The sequence below is a fragment of the Schistocerca nitens genome, chromosome 9, assembly GCF_023898315.1.
Source record: "Schistocerca nitens isolate TAMUIC-IGC-003100 chromosome 9, iqSchNite1.1, whole genome shotgun sequence".
In the NCBI taxonomy this organism is placed as follows: domain Eukaryota; kingdom Metazoa; phylum Arthropoda; class Insecta; order Orthoptera; family Acrididae; genus Schistocerca; species Schistocerca nitens.
Window position 1 is genome coordinate 323,786,798 of NC_064622.1, and position 17,508 is coordinate 323,804,305.

General features: G+C 37.2%; 1 protein-coding gene across 3 annotated transcripts in view; it reads right to left on the reverse strand.

The window, feature by feature from the left end:
* The window catches only part of LOC126203022 (tubulin gamma-1 chain), a 68,357-nt gene that overhangs the window by 22,125 nt on the left and 28,724 nt on the right, over positions 1-17,508 (reverse strand). For all 3 annotated transcript variants that reach the window (XM_049937260.1, XM_049937259.1, XM_049937261.1), the window contains 3 exons: positions 17,290-17,484; positions 9,615-9,726; positions 1,795-1,926 (listed from right to left, as the gene is read on the reverse strand). In XM_049937260.1, the coding sequence (XP_049793217.1) occupies positions 1,795-1,926; positions 9,615-9,726; positions 17,290-17,484 (439 nt within the window). The remainder of the gene's footprint in view (positions 1-1,794; positions 1,927-9,614; positions 9,727-17,289; positions 17,485-17,508) is intronic.

Here is a 17,508-nt window from a genome sequence, read left to right on the forward strand (position 1 = left end):
TGTACTCATCAAAATGTTCGAAATCTCTGTGTGCCCACAGACACACACACACACACACACACACACACACACACACACCAGAGAATAATTATTTAAACAAAAAGTAAGCTTTAATACACAATCTTTTTAAATCAGACTAAGAGGCAGAAAACAATTTCTCCTCACTCCATACAGGTAATCCTGAAAATTTGTGCTTGTGAATTTTCTGTAGCTTTGAAAATATTTGCATGATTTGAAATGAAAAACATGGGGTACATGCAATACATAAATGATGAATGAATAGTTCACCTCCTTACTATTATCCATTTCATGTGCCCCAAATCTTTTGTCATATATCTTACGAGTATTTCCACAGCTATAAAAAATCCACAGTCACACTTTTTCAGGACTATATGTATGAAGTTAGGAATTTGTATTGGACTAAAAGAAATTATACAGTTTTTATTCCCCATTTAAAAATGTGGTCTATTACAAATTGACACTATAAAAAGAATAGATTGCCTCTCACCACATAGTGGCAATGCTGAGTCACAGACAGGTATAGCAAAAAGACTGCTAAATAACAACCATTGTCTCTGGCCAGCAAGGTCGGAGTGCGAGCAACTGTGCACGGTAGACAATCTGGTTGATGGGGTAAGAAGGAGACTGTGGTATTGTGCAGGTGGAAACTTTACCTGCAATATATCCTACATTCTCGTAACCCCCCTGACTAAAACCTTTGTAACTGTCCACCCACCTATCCCCTACACAGCCTTATATTCTACAAAAGCACCCACAGTCTCTTTATTTCTCTCCTTTGCCACATCCTTAACCCCCCCCCCCTCCTCTCCCCTGCCCTAACCTGTCCCCACCACATCTCAGTATGCTCCCACAAGCAGTAATTTACTGTACCCCACCCCCACTCTGCTATGCCTCTCCCTGCCCAACCCTCCTCCTTACTCCGATCACTCATATCGTTTCTCCCAACATGGGCAGTTGTTTGCAGTCCAGCCTCAGCAGACAGAGAATCGTTTCTCCCAACATGGGCAGTTGCTTGCAGTCCAGCCTCAGCAGACAGAGACATTGGTCATGTGTTTGTGAGTTGTACTTGCATGAATGTGTGTGTGTGTGTGTGTGTGTGTGTGTGTGTGTGTGTGTGTGTGTGTGTGTGTGTGTGTACTTTAGAAGAAGGCCTTTTGGTCAAAAGCTCACTGTTAAGCAGTCTTTGTGTTGTGCCTGTCTATGACTCAACATCTCAATTATATGGTGAGTAGCAATGTCCCCTCCTCGTTATATCGTCATTATTGCACCTTGGATTTTCCATTGTATATTACAAACTGATTTTTATTTAAATAGTTAATCTCTTTTCACCTAAAGTCATTTGACTGTGTCATAAACTTCTTTTGGAATGCAATTATGTTACCTGCAACACATGTTAAAAGCGGCTGCATGCGAATGCAGTCCCCCTGTCCTCTCTGCCCAGTCAGACTTCAGCATGAGAGGAAATGATGGCTCTGTATGTGTACTTTGAAATAAATAAAGGTTTGAAGGTACAACTAAAGTTATCTGTACCTTTTTTTGTGTGTGTATCTGTTTTTCTACATGTAAGTTGTTGTTCTTCCTTACATATCAGTCTTTCCTCTGGATGTGACACATGTAAATATATCAAAATCAACCTTCATGGAACTCTTTGACAATGTGGAGTCCCACTGTTAATTTTGAAAAGAACAGAGTACTTCCCAAAGTTAAACAATTAGACACATTATGTAAAAAGTTACATTAATAAAGAAGGAGCCACAGTAGCCATATACCAACCTGTATGATATTCAGTATAGAGATGTAGCAATGTGCTGAAGTACGGTCATGGACAGTTGATACCATCATGTTTTTTGGTTGAAGAAGACGCCTCATAACATCTAATACAGTAGTTTTCCTAACAGATGCTGCCTAAAACCAATTGATGACTCATTATTATTAAAATACTAGAATACTTTATTTCAATGATTTTACAATGGAAATTATTACAAACACACACACACACACACACACACACACACAACACCTTTCAGAGCAGCTGCCAATTTCAAATAACGTGTGCCTTACTGCCAACAAATCTTTGTCAGCAGCTACTCCTTACAAACATGGAGGGTCGGTGTTCAAATATTACCACAGGATGCATTGAAAAAGGGTCTACATCTAGGTCATTGCTCTATATTTTAATCCTGTTTTCACAATCAGAATATTGATACAGTCACACTGACTGCATATATATTTAAGTTTCCATGCAATTACAACAAGCACCAACATACAGTAAAACTTCATTTATACTTTTTCAACAGATTACAGGTGGGAGGGGGGGGGGCGCATAAGTGTGAAAAACGTATATATGAAAAATAGCACCATACTATCAAATTAATTGGTAAAGACAATTGAAAAATCCAGTAAATAAAAAGTTACATTCTCCAAACATTACATAGGCTTACTAGGTACCATACTTAAAGATATAAAGAAAAATGCAAACCCCGGTTATTACCAGGGGCGACTTCTGAGGTAGTGCCACTGTGCCATGGCACCACTTGTATAAAAAAGAAAGAGAAATTTATGCGAACTGTACATAAAACATTGTTTTGGAGTATGTATTTTCTGATTTGAAGAGGCATGTTTTACCGCGCACGCTCTTGCAGTAGTTTTCTGAAGCTTGGAGCCAACTGGACATTGGCACCATCTGCCCTCATAAGGGCTGTGTGAAAGGCTCAGCTGTTTGTTTCTGCACACTTCTTATAATGGGAGGTGGTGCCACAGCTAGTATGGCTTGAAGCTTCACGCTCTTTCCGCCAGAGAGCAGTAAAGTGCAGGACCTGTAAAAGCACAATCTGCCATCTAGCGAGCATGTTAGAATACATCGGGACGCAGATTTCTTGTAATCCAGTTTTACAATCTTTATGCTAGTTAATGCTGATGCATTCCTAAATGCTAATTAATGCTTAATAAATTCGAATACAGAAATGATGCACTTATGTATCATTATAAATAGCTATACGTAATTCGAATATAATTATGCCCTTAGATTTTGAAACTAAGAGCCATTATTTCAATATTGGTATATTTCACAACAGCTGGGCTACTGCTACAGAAAAAAAAAAAAAAAAAAAAAAAAAAAAAAAAAAAAAAAAAACACATATTCACCACCGGTTGAGCATTTGTTTTCCAAACAAAGGTGTAGTATTTCTGTTTATACTCGTTACGTTTGTGTATTATAGTTCTGTACAAACATTGTAGTTATTGCAAGGTCAGGTAATTGACCATATATAGCTGTCTGCACTGCACAGTGTTATCTGTAAGGGGAAATTCAGTTGACTGTGAAAATAGCAAACACGAACAAAGTAAATGAGCTATTATAAATGCCATTTAGTGACAGGACTTTCAGATAAAAAACACTAGGTAGGCCACTCCCAAATTTGAATCTCTAGCAGCAAACAAAAATTCGATGCCCTAAGTTCAATCCAGAAATTTACCAAATTTTTTGTTTTCCTTGTGTGTTATTTGGGGGGTGGGGGTGGGGGGGTGAGATATTAATTGGTGTAAGACCAGAATAACTGATATTGGGCTTATATGGTCTGAAATGAAAGTTCATGAATTGTCAAAGCAACACATGAATAATGTGCTTAGTCTTTCATTTCTAGAGAAAACCAACATTCAGCAGAAATCAGATTCACAATATAGACAAACAACTGACAGCCACAACAAATGTGTAGAAAAGAATATACATATATTCGGTTCTGTGGTCCTTTGGAACTGGCTACCAGGGGCCATGCTGAATCTGATGCCTCTCAAAGTAAGGTGGTTTTTTGTGAGGTAATTCAGTTCAGTGCGGAACTGCATTAATATCTTCAAGCATCAGTGTTCAAAGACATTTCTAAGGCTGTTCAGAACGAACTATTGCAATGCACGTTGCAAGCATACCGTGATGAAGTTCGTAAAGACATAAAATGTGACTATTATGTTGCAATAATTGCAGATGAAAGCACAGCTGTGTCTTGTGAATTTCAATTGCATGTCTACGGCAGCCTCCGTTAATCACAAAGCTCGTGTCTTTTATGCATGCCTTTCAGATAATTATTTTCTTTTATAACTCGCCACAGAGATCAAAAGTTTTGCATAGCATTATTCAAAAAAGTTTGTCCCATTTGTGTGACAAGATAGAATTACCATTCGCGAGTAGTAAAAAATGTTTTAGGAAACAGAGAGATGGGGGTGGGGGTTATGAAGTCACTGAATCAAGTGAGAGTATAAAACTATCTCCTACTATTGAAAAAGCTGGTTCACAGAAAAAAAAAGACTGCAAGATAATGAAGTCATTTTATGCCTATAATTTCTCTATAAGATAATGCATCATGTAGATGTATTTTTTAATCAGGTTCAGAAGAAGTTAACTGAACTGACCACAGCAATGTAAGACACCAGAATACTGAAGCGGTAATGCAGAACATCAGAGATGACATTGGCTCCACCCTTAACAAGATTAGTTTCAAAAATGATGAAATGATGCTTGCCAAGAAGCCACGGATTCTTGATGGGCATAAAATTTATACATGCTCTATTATTTCTCGTACTGGCACTCATGTTGTAGTGGACACTTTTCTGGTAGTCGGCATGAACGTAAACTAATGAGGAGTTCTGGCTGTTGAGGGGACAAGAGTGGAGTGGGGGGACAAGCCGCACCTCCCTCTCACAAAACTGGCAGCCTACATCCGTGTTCTGTGCTCCTGGGTAGGCAGAACCAATGCAATAATGTAGATACAGATCACTGATTTCATCTGATGTTGAGAGAATCATGTGACAAAGCAAAATTGCTCTCTGCACTCATTTCAGTATAAGAAAAGGAAACAACCAGCAAGCACAACTCAAAGCAAAGCGGAACACACAAATCATTTGGTAACAGCTAGAGCGCAATTGTTAGCTGAGGTGGGTGGTGTCGTTATGTGGTAGTTCAGGCCCAATATCCACTGGTACCTTAAACAAACATCAAAACACCCCCTGCTTACGACTGCCATGTTAAAGTGACAGAACATACCCTGTGAAGAGTGAAGAATTGTGCTGTTGAGATGTGCATTTGTGTATGCGAGAGAGAGTGTTTGGAGTTAGTGTTATTATGTGGTAGTTCAGGCCCAATATCCACTGGTACCTTAAACAAACATCAAAACACCCCCTGCTTACGACTGCCATGTTAAAGTGACAGAACATACCCTGTGAAGAGTGAAGAATTGTGCTGTTGAGATGTGCATTTGTGTATGCGAGAGAGAGTGTTTGGAGTTAGTGTTATTTTTTATGCAGCGATGTGAAAAAGATAGCTAAAGCAACTTCTCTCTCTCTCTCTCTCTCTCTCTCTCATACAAACACTTGCTATCATAAGAAGGGCACTATTTTAAAAAGTGTTTATTTCTGTTTCTCTATATTTTTGTTTGATATAATTATTGAGAAAATTCCACAATACATTCGATGCTACCAACAAAGTTTTTTTTGGCACCACCAATGGAATGCCTCAGCGGCCGCCACTGGGTATTACACTGTTATCAAATATTTCACCAAAGTTCCTTCGTAATGGCCGACAACGACTTAATACTATTCTCTGCAGTTCAATTTTACTTACGGCAACTGCGGTGTAGTGAGCTGATGTTGGCAACACCATCTTCATATAATGCAAATGTTTTGTTATGAAATGTTCATTTTACGAGTATAACCAATTTACTGAGCGGACAAGGGTACATACAAGAATCTGTCAACCACAGAGCAACAACAGATTTAATTATTTACTTTGTGGTGAAATGAATTCCCAGCAACGAATGATTGTTGCCAACATCAACACACTACGCCACCGATGCCGTAAGTAAAATTATACCTAGTCTTCAGTCGTGTGCGCTGCAATTGCATTTGCAAGAGAAGCAGAAGAAAAGGAAAATTGCTTAGGTGGAGCCGTGAACTTTACGGCGAGATGTGAAACATAAAACAAAATTTGCTATGATAGCTGCAAGTCAAGGACGTAAAGTCACATGAAAATCCCTTTGGGAATGGACGAGAGTACATTTCAATATGTGCTCAAGAAAAGGGCTCTTCATATTATTAATCTGAACACATTCCTCACAAATACTACATCCACAAAAGACAGACTTATCGTAATACTGTCATTTCTAGCTACTCTAGTTTGCAGTATTGGTATGTCTTTCTAATGCTGCAGTGCACATTGATGAAAATAATACCAGAAACATTTGAAGCACTGGAGGAGGAATATGTGAAGGCAAATAAATTTAATACGTACTGCAGTCATGAAAACTTTTTATTTCTTCAGAAGCTATAAATTTTCTCCTTTATATTCTTGGGGGTATATCCTGGCCATACTTCATGGCTAATAGCATCTTCAACTTAGTTTTATAGCTCTCACTTTTTATTCTGTTTTTGTATTAGGGATGTCGTAAGCTACACAGTGCTTCATCTGTCTCAAACATTTCTATCAATTTCGTTATATATGCGACACACCATGTCAATTTGGAAGTCATACTGATAACACTGTGTAACAGACAGCTGCAGCAATGCTAGTGCTCCAAGCGGTTGCTTTCTCCATGCAGTAAACACAAGATGAACGCTTCCTTTGATCAAATATAAGGTGCTGGATTTGATCACAGAAAATTTGACCAATGCCTAACTTCGACAAATTTTCTTATTACACTATCAAATTTTGTTATAGTTTAATGTTGTCCTTACCAATCCACTTCCCGGCAGCCCACTCTGAAGCACTGCATCATAACCTGTGCACACTGTGGATATTTTGCCGGGGCACAAAAAACGTAAAAGTCAGAAAAATGTATAAATGAAGTTTTACGGTATTTATTTCTTGAATGCCATAAATTCTAGAAACTGCCTGAAATACTAAGTTCATATAATCAACTCTTGCACAATGAATAAGTATATATCCAATGAAAAAACTCATTAGAACTCTGAAGAGAATTTGCACAACAGCATTTGTTAACTCCGAAACTCCAAGGTTATTTCAGAGTCATTACATTAAAATTATTGATGATTCAAATTATAACACACAGAATCAACACTTTGGCTACAATGCACGTTGTTGCTACATGCCGTGCTGATCGCTGACTTGTTATTTTCTCGAATCCTTTGCTGAGAGTCTTGTGTTGTTAACCTTGGTGCCTGCACCATCCAAAACTGAATATTCCTAAAGAGCCGCAGTGACATTTTCTATAACCAAATCACAGTATTTATCTTATCTCAGTTGTGAAAAAACTTTGTTACTCGTGTATTTAAATTTCCTCAATTTCAAACTTTTTTAGAGATGGATTACTGCCGAATACACAGATTGTACAAGTGCTGTTGGTGTTTCAGAATTACACAGTTCCAGCAGTCTGACATCATGATAGGTGTGTGTCCACAACTAATATCATGTGAGTCTTCAGGTTTACATCAGCAGTTTCAAATGTAGCAAAGTGCGGTATTTGTACCTGTTTCGATATCTTTCATGGAATAAATAAATTTGCAAATTATTTTTGGACACCACTTTACTGGCTATGTTTTCTAAATTCTTCTACTGATTTCTATGGTGCAGTTAATTTCATGACACCCCCCCCCCCCTTTTTCTACAACAAATTAATGTTTAAGATTCTGAAGTACCATGTTCCCTAAAAATTTTGATCCTGCAAATAAACTAAACTTTTACTGAAACATTGGCTTAGTATACTGGTTTAACCCTCCTAGTACCACTGAGGTCAATATGACCCATAAGCACACTGAAAATATGTACCTCCCTTGATTCCAAAACTATTATTTTCACAATTATGACTTATTTATTCAATTGTATCAATGATGCTTTGTTCATTTTTATGTTTAAAACACATTAAAATTTATTCATGGTTTTAGGGCTAACTAGGGGAAGTGGGACAGGCTGACTTATTACACAGACCAGTCAGGTAGCATCATGGTTATAGTACCAACTGTTTATGCGAAAGGTTGTGGGTTTAAATCTCATTAATATTGAAATGACTGACCATTTTTGTCACTGTATTAACGTTTTTGGTTGCTCTCTTTTTTTCTTCCTATATTTCTTTTTCCAGTTCGAATATTTGTGCTTGTGAACTTAATTATTTTTATTTATCATAATATTTAAACATTTGAAAAATGTTAGTCTGTTGGTTAAAAACAAAATATGAAATAATCTCTTTATATTGACTGTGTGGTGGTGCAATAAATGTAATTTTCACCACAAGATTTTCATTTCTTTGGTTGGTAACTGTCATATAAACATTCAAAACACAGACTCATATTGCACTATGGACAAAATAAGAAAGATGAAATTTTAAACAAAAGAGATGATGAAACTGAAGAAATTAAACTGATGTTAGTACATGGAAATCACATGCACAAAGGATTTGTGGCAAAGGAATTATAGGAAGAAAAAATGATAGCACATGAAAATGTTAATATAGTGATTAAAACAATTTGACAAAGAAATAGAAATTTAAAAATGTATTTAAATCAATTAATTGAATAAAAATAATGATCAAAATCATTTCAATAAAGATTTAAAAATTTCAAAGGACTTTTCGGGAGATTCAAACCCATGACCTCTTGCACACGAGACTTGTACTATGACCATTACGCTTCGCAACCAGTCTACATAAAGCTTCTTTTTTAAATTTGTAGAGCAGCACATCAAATTTTGAAACATTTTTCTTCGTCGATTACTCACAAATGGGAGTGGGGCCTACCACAGTAAAATGACTTCAGGGTGTCTAACTGGGACCTTCACCTGCACCACCATGTACATGGTTTCAATAATTTGATCCCACTCCTGGGGACCTCTTCTTGTGAATACCACTTGTGTCTGTATGACCCCAATTTAAGCTGTTTGTTTGTATCTTGACTGAAACGTTTATGAAAATAGAATGATGACTGTTATGGTGAACAGATGATATATGAAACACCTGCAACATAGAAAATATTACATCCTGCTTATTTTTGAACCTATTTTCAGGGTTTCTTGCCACAGATGATGTCTTACTGGTCCTACCACCACTGGGTTTGATATGATCCCAATGTAAATTCCTTTTTATTTCTTGAATGTAACAAAATAGAATGACAACTGTTGCAGTGAACAACTGTTACTTATATTTTTGTGCTAGTTCACTAAAATACTGCCAATAAAATGCAGGCTAGTCAGAAATTTGACTTGCCTGCATTTTATATTTCCTTTAGAAGAGTAGGTATTTATAACTAAGAATCAACATCAACTCCACATTGGAAAAAGGGAACTTGGCTGCCCATCAATCACATGGCAGGAAGTTGGGCAAAGAAGAGATCTCTGCAATCTCACATCTTATATGTTATGAGTTGAATTAAAGTATATGAATATATTCCCATCCATTTTACACAGTTTTCCTGAGAAAAATGTAATAAAAAGTTGGAAGGAAGAAATAATGGAGTGCCACTTGTACTTAGGTGTACATGCAAAAAGAGAGAGAGAGAGAGAGAGAGAGAGAGAGAGAGAGAGAGAGAGAGAGAGTGTGTGTGTGTGTGTGTGTGTGTGTATTTCTTAATATTACGAATCCAAGATATTGTTTTATAGTTACCTCTTGGTCTGTTGTAAGTGGTGTATAGCCTGTCATCAGAAAATGAAGACGTGGTGTTGGAATTAATGGAGCTATGAGGCCAATAAGATCGTTGTTCATGTAGGATGGATACCTGAACAAAAAAGATGCAGCAGTTTTAAATTCTTCATTCACAAACAAGTTATATTACAAAATTATTAGTACTATCCTTCACACTCACCAAATCATATTCTAAAACCAATTTTGTCCTCAGCAGTGTGGTGAACGAAAACTTGTGATTACTTAGCACTCATCTCTGATTCCATTTGGTGTTACCACTAATTAACATGACTTAAGTTGGGCTTTCATTTATTTTATTATGCAGGTTGCTTTTAGTTTTGTCTTTAGTGTTCAATTAAAGTGTTGCTGGAATTTATGAACTTATGTACAGCATAATTTTCAATATTTTTGGGCTCTAAACTATCTGACATCAATACATACTAAGTCACAGCAGCTGTTGGCCTCAGTTAGCAGAAATCTTGCTGTCAGCGAAAACAAACTGCTGTGAAGGTACGTAAGCCTATATTAGGCTTAAGGACCAGCAGATACTATGGCAATCCACCAACATTTATTTTTAAGCTCTCCCCTACTTTCATAGCTGTTGACATGATTGTAGATTTCAATCTCTACCAAATATAAAACAGTGCTGTAATTATTGTCTTGAGTCAGAAGTTGTGTGTGATTATTAGATCAACTAGAGGAAATCAGTTTATTCTTTCACATCCTGCTGTGGTTTCTCATCAAGTTGACTATTTGCTTGTCACAAGTGAATGACCTGTGTTCTGTGAATGTTAAACTGTTTCAATACTGTGTGTATGATGTACCAAAAGGAACCAACCTGTAGTATTCTTAAATGAGTAGGATGTTGAAAAGTAGCACCTGAAAATCACACACAAGTTAGATGTTGGTCCTTAGCGTTATATATTTGACTGGCAGTAGACTAAGGGAAAGTCTGACACACTTCTTAAGTTCAGAAACAAAAATGTACGGTAATCTGCCACTTGAGCACATCTCTGAAGTTCCTTACCCTCATACCCTCCTGTTATTTTACACACCACCACTCCTCCCTTATCCAAAGCTTTTACTTCCACTGTCCATATTCTTCCAAACCATCCCTCTTTATTCCAATATCACCTTTTCAGCCTCATTTTGCTACTATCACTGAGAGCCAGCTGCATCCCATTCTGATGTCCCCAGTAGCTTCCCACACACATCACTAACCCTGGCCCCTCCTGTTGTCATACCACCTCTCTTCTCTCACTCATGTTGGTCTGAGTAATCGGAACCAGTGTCACCATAGCAGCAGGGGGATATATCCATTCATCAAACTGCTATAGGTAGTGGCAGCCTTTCCTCATTATTCATTTGTACCGCTAACAATAAAGTACTTACCAAAGCAATACGTGAACAAAAGAGTGCTATTTGTGAAAAATGTTTAGCTACCTGGATCTGCATCGTTGTCTTCAGGTTAAGAACATAAAAATGGACACAGGTAAACACAAACACTATTAACAACTTATTATGCAACACAACTTCTAGGTTCTATTCAAGACTTTTTCAACTGAAGAGAACAGTTCCTACAATCAAACATAACAATTCACACAAACTACTCTATCAATTATCTTGGATTCCTTCACATTCCTTTCTTCAAGTGAATTAGGTTGCTTCCAGGTCCTTCCGTGTCAAGTGGCCCGAAACAAGGTTCCCACTCGACTGTCTCCGATTTTGACAAAACTTTTTCCAAGATCTACATATAGCTCTTACATAAAAGCACACCAAATTACAGCTTGATAAGTACTCTGGTACGCTCACTAGCCATGCTTATGTGAAAACCACTTTTTCCATATCACAATGGATATGAATAAATCACAAAGTTAGCTTTACTGTTGCTGCTGATCAACGGGGACTCCCATGCTGTAACTCTGCTCAACGTTTTTGGTACAACAGTCTAGTTGTTGGACATGTACCCCGTGTACAGCAGATTTATCACAATTTGCTGTCATGTTTCGACTACTTGTTCAGTAAGATAGACTGGCTTTCTATGCTGTTTTTCTTTCCTCATTTGCAACCAGCCAGCACGTCATAAGGCCGTGAAAGTGGCAGCTTGATTACTCAAATAATTACTGAGCTATCAATGATTAAAATAAATTCAAAAAATTCTTTCGCCTATTTTTGTCTGATTTTCGAAAGGCTGTATCTTAAAACGGTCATCTTGAATTCGATTTTTCTTTGCACCACAGAAAAAGGCTAATTTTGTTTGATCAGGAAAAGTTTTTCATTTTTGAGGTAAACCAGCTCAGAGATGAAGTGATTGAATGGCATTACTGGCCAGGAGACCCCAACATGGGCTGTTCGGCCACCTTCGTGCAAGTCTTTTTATTTGATGTCACTTTGGCAACTTGTATGTTGTTGTTGATGATGAACACGATAAAACTGGGAATGTAACCCAGAACCCCTGCATGGCAGTCAGCCACAGTGACCACTCAGCTACGGAGGAATAAAGATGTTGAAAAACATGTTTTGGCCGCTATTAGGTGTGAAGCATTTGTGGACATTTTGTGACTAGGCACATTGGGAAATGATGTAAAATTTGTTGAAGTTCTTATTACTTGTCTTTGTTTTTCTTAAAATAAAAGTAGTGTTGCTCAACCTTTGACCTGTCATGCGTCACACCTAATAGGCCAAAACATGTTTTTTAACATCTTTATTCCTCCGTAGCTGAGTGGTCACTGTGGCTGACTGCCATGCAGGTGGTCTGGGTTTAATTCCCTGTTTTATCATCGTCATCGTCACCGTCATCACCATCATCATACATGTTGCTGAAGTGATAGATATCAAATAAAAAGACTTGCACAAAGGTGGCCGAACAGCCCATGTTGGGGGTCTCCTGGCTAGTAAAGCCATTCGATCACTTCATCTCTGAGCTGGTTTACCTCAAAAATGAAAAACTTTTCCTGATCAAACAAAATTAGCCTTTTTCTGTGGTGCAAAGAAAAACTGAATTCAAGAAGACCGTTTTGAGATACAGCTTTTCGAAAATCTGACAAAAATAGCGGAAGGAATTTTTTGAATTTATTTTAATCATTAATAGCTCAGTAATTATTTGAGTAATCAAGGTCCCACTTTCACGGCCTTATGACATGCTGGCTGGTTGCAAATGAGGAAAGAAAAACAGCGTAGAACGCCAGTCTATCTTACTGAACAAGTAGTCGAAACATGACCCAAATTTGTCAAAGTATGATTTATGAGCTACTTTGACAGCAAATTGTGATAAATCTGCTGTACACAGGGTACATGTCCAACAACTGGACTGTTGTACCAAAAACGTTGAGCAGAGTTACAGCATGGGAGTCCCCGTTGATCAGCAGCAACAGTAAAGCTAACTTTGTGATTTATTCATATCCATTGTGATATGGAAAAAGTGGTTTTCACATAAGCATGGCTAGTGAGCGTACCAGAGTACTTATCAAGCTGTAATTTGGCGTGCTTTTACGTAAGAGCTATATGTAGATCTTGGAAAAAGTTTTGTCAAAATCGGAGACAGTCGAGTGGGAACCTTGTTTCGGGCCACTTGACACGGAAGGACCTGGAAGCAACCTAATTCACTTGAAGAAAGGAATGTGAAGGAATCCAAGATAATTGATAGAGTAGTTTGTGTGAATTGTTATGTTTGATTGTAGGAACTGTTCTCTTCAGTTGAAAAAGTCTTGAATAGAACCTAGAAGTTGTGTTGCATAATAAGTTGTTAATAGTGTTTGTGTTTACCTGTGTCCATTTTTATGTTCGTAACCTGAAGACAACGATGCACATCCAGGTAGCTAAACATTTTTCACAAATAGCACTCTTTTGTTCACGTATTGCTTTGGTAAGTACTTTTTTGCTAGCAGTACAAATGAATAATGAGGAAATTATTTTAGTTTGTTTTTGTGCTATTTTGGAATTCACAACAGCACTTTTCACAGTCTGTGAATAGGCCAATTTTTTCAGGTGAAAATATTCAGCATACACTCTTTGGATTCTAAATTACACACTGCTTTAGCAATTAAACTTTTGTAATCTTCTTTAATTGGACTGATTGTGAACGTCTGTGTTACATTTTGGTGAATAGTACAGAAACAGGCTGAATGTGTTCCCACAATTCCCACTGCAAAGCACTATTTTGGTCTAAAGTCACGGAATGTAGAAAATCCAATTTCCTATTCATTTTGAAGTATATCAGCAGCAATACTTCAGCACTGAAACTTACTTTCCATCTACTCTAATAAACAAAGTCTTTTTTCCTGCACACAGCCTCTGGAATCTTTTTTGTCATATTTATTCTTTGGTAGTACTTGCACATAGTTTTCAGCCTTTAACTTCCTAGAAGCTTTCATTGTTTCTGGAACACCAAGCTCTGCCATCACTTCTTTTATTGTCCAACTTTGAGGTGATAATGTCAAAATCTGCAATTTTACTGTCTGCTCCGACAATCACAAACTTTCTTCCGTATTAGACGTTTGAAAATTTTTTCAACCCAAGCAGCAGAACGTTTTGTGCAATCTTTTCACTTGCCTTCTTTTTCCATAACCTCTGCCAGTCCTGTTGAAATTTCTGAGCAGAGCTCCCAATAGCAGTTAGGCTTGCATCAAGTTATTCCAATGCATGTACTTCCTCTGCTTCATCTTCTGGCTGCGACGAATATGACTTTTGTTGTAACGGTTATTTGGGTGCAAACTATTATCGATGTGTTGAACATATTTTCTGACGTGGTTTAACATTGCTCTTTTTGTGGCTTTCAACTGATCCGCTGTTTCCAAAATAACCCATAAGCCCTTTTTCGCAGAATGATTATTTAAAACAAAGGGATAACAACATAAATTCTGTAGAAGTTCATACCTATCCAGAAGTAACACTTTATGATGAAAGCAAATTTGGGAATTTTGCAATAAGACTTAATTCACTTCTTCAATTACGTAATTGTTGCTGTTGTGCTGAAAACTCTGTTGCTTTGAAAACTTTTAGAGATGCAAATGCCGTCGTAGGTGGCACGCAGAATTATTGGCAAAACAAATGTTATACTGTTGTCTTGAACATCCATCAAGCTACAGTTTGTCTCTAGTTGCCACTTGAATGTTTTCAACTATTAAATGTAAAAACATTGGATATTTTGAGCTGAATAAAACGTATGTTCATAGATGGTGAAAAGTGTTACGGTAAATTCTGAAATAGCACAGAAACAACCTAAATGAACAAATAAATATTTCTAAAAGTCAAGTGCTGTGCAAATTAATTTTTATCTGAAGAAAAACAAAATCAAGTAATAAAAGCTTTAAAATATATTACATCTGTTACAAAACACACACAAAACACCACACATTCTTCGCTCGTAATAGTCAAAACATGTTTTTGAAATACTTTATTATTTTTGAAATGTTTTGTCTAAAAAATGACACTTTCCCTCACCAAACAAAATGAGCTTCTGAGATGCAGCCATTTGAAACTCAGACAAAAATTGATGAAGATATATTTTGAATCAACTTTAAATCTTGGATAGCTTGATTTGCTTATCAAGGTGCCACTTGCAGCACAGCTTTATGGCATGCTGGCCAGTTGCAAATGAGAAAAAACAACAGCATTAGAAAGTCATTCTCTCAATATACAAATAGTCAAAACACAGTCCAACAAGATTTATGAGTTACTCTGATCACAAATTGTGATAAATCTGCCATACACTGGGTACATGTTCAGCTAGGCTGAGCAGAATCACCAAGTTTCAGCATGGGAGTTCCCTTAGACCAGGAGCTACAGTAGAGCAAACTTTGTGATTTATTCATATCTGACAGGAAAACTGGATTTTACAAGAGCATGGCTAGTGAGGCCACAATACTAATTATAAAGCTGGTAATTTGGCATGCCTTCATATAAGAGCTATATGCACACGTAAAAATTTCATCAAAACTGGAGTGTGCTTAGTATAGAGGCCACTTGATATGGAATGACCCTTCCCACAGCTCTCTACCTACCTTTGCCTTTGATCCTATTATCAAAGTTTTTACTGGCATTATTTTTGTCTAAAATGGTTTCTTCTCTTTTCTTTTTTACCTGGTGTGATGTTTCTTTTATCCCATCTCTTCCTCCATTTTAATATCTGCTTCCTGATCTCCCCCTCCCCCCCCCCCCCCCCAATGTTTCTTCTTCTACACATGCACAAGACAGTTCTGACATAATAGAGTCCATTGTCTACGGGGGGGGGGGGGGGGGGGGGGGGGAATTCTGACAAGTCTGTGTGTTACCAATATCATCTTTACTTATAAACAAGTAAGCTAATCAGTCATTTTGCTTACTTTACTGCAGTGTGAGCATAAATTAAATTACTAGCCCATAATTTTGAAGCATTATTCAAAAACCAATATATTTTTGAGGAGTAGGAAAAGAAATCTTGGCCTGGCACTGAAACAATGTATATTAAGTGAAATATACACGATACTCTTGTGTTTAGTCACTGCACTGTGTCCAGAAGTTTTTTCTTTGACTAAATCACACACTTAAGAGTAATTATTTAAGGCCTGCAAAATACCTATATAGGGCTATCACTCCCCCTTCATTGGGCTCAAATTGTTTTCCAGCCACAAATTTCTTTAAGACTGGGAATAGATGCCAGTTGGAGAGTGTTGAGTCTGGTGAAGAGGAGAAGCATTTCAACAATTCAGTTTTGCCAGTGATAAAGCTGCTCCTTCGACAGGTGGCAAGTATATTGTCCACATGGTAAAATAAGATCATATTTTTTTGTAACCTGTGGCTTTTCTCATACTTTTTCCACCCAGTTGACTGAGGAAACTTCCATATTATTTGCCTGTTACTGATAGTCTATTTGCAAAATAATCAATAAAAAGAATATCTTTTGCAACTCAGAAAACAGTAGCCATGACTTTTCTAGCTGGTGTGACTAGATTTGCAATTTTTGCTCCAGGACCATTGGTTTAAAGCCTCCAAGTGATTGGTTTGAAGTGCTGGATTCGCGTCTTAACTAAGGCAACATATCAGTGCACAAATACAGTTATATTATTTTTAAAACAACTGAATTATTGCCACCCCCACCTCCAAAACTTGAATTTGGCCAGCATTTGGCAAATATGGTATTCATACAATATTATCCTACAGTTGACTCTTCACATGGAATGTAGTGTACTCTTCTGGTATGCTGTTGGCATCAGCTATTTAATGCAAGTTTAATCACTCAATGTCCAGTACTATAGTGTGCACTTTCTCAGTGTTTTGATCATTGGTTACAGGTTTGGGACACTCTTCAGATGGATCATCTTCAAAAGTATAAATACTTTTTAATGGGTGCCCAGAGTGCCCATTTCTTAATTTTTGTAAATGAACGTGCATACTCCATAGATACATTCTTCAACATTGGTTTCACTATCAATGGTCGAGAAAAAGAACATAAAAATAACAAAATGCCCAACTTTACCTGTTTGAATTAAAAACACAACAAACTTATTTTGAAAAGTCTTATGAGCAAAACTCTCTTGAAGTTTAATTGACTTAGGTTAATGTGCAATATGTACCAATGTAATATTAAAAACATCATTGATATCAACACAATTACTGTGCCATCCAGAGACATTCTGTTCTTTCACTCATAATCTGATCTGCAACATAAGATACTGACCTGAGTGTTGTAGTAGAAACAGACATGATGGTTGAAACGAGTGTGTTAATCTGTGCAAATGAGGGATTCTGTATATGCAATCTGTCAGTAGCAATGCGGTTAAGAGCTGTGTTGTCCAACACAACAACACAGTCTGCATTCTGAGTCAGTCTTTTCAGTGTCAACAGCGAGTTGTACGGCTGAACCACCACATCACTGCAACAGCAGAACATCACTATG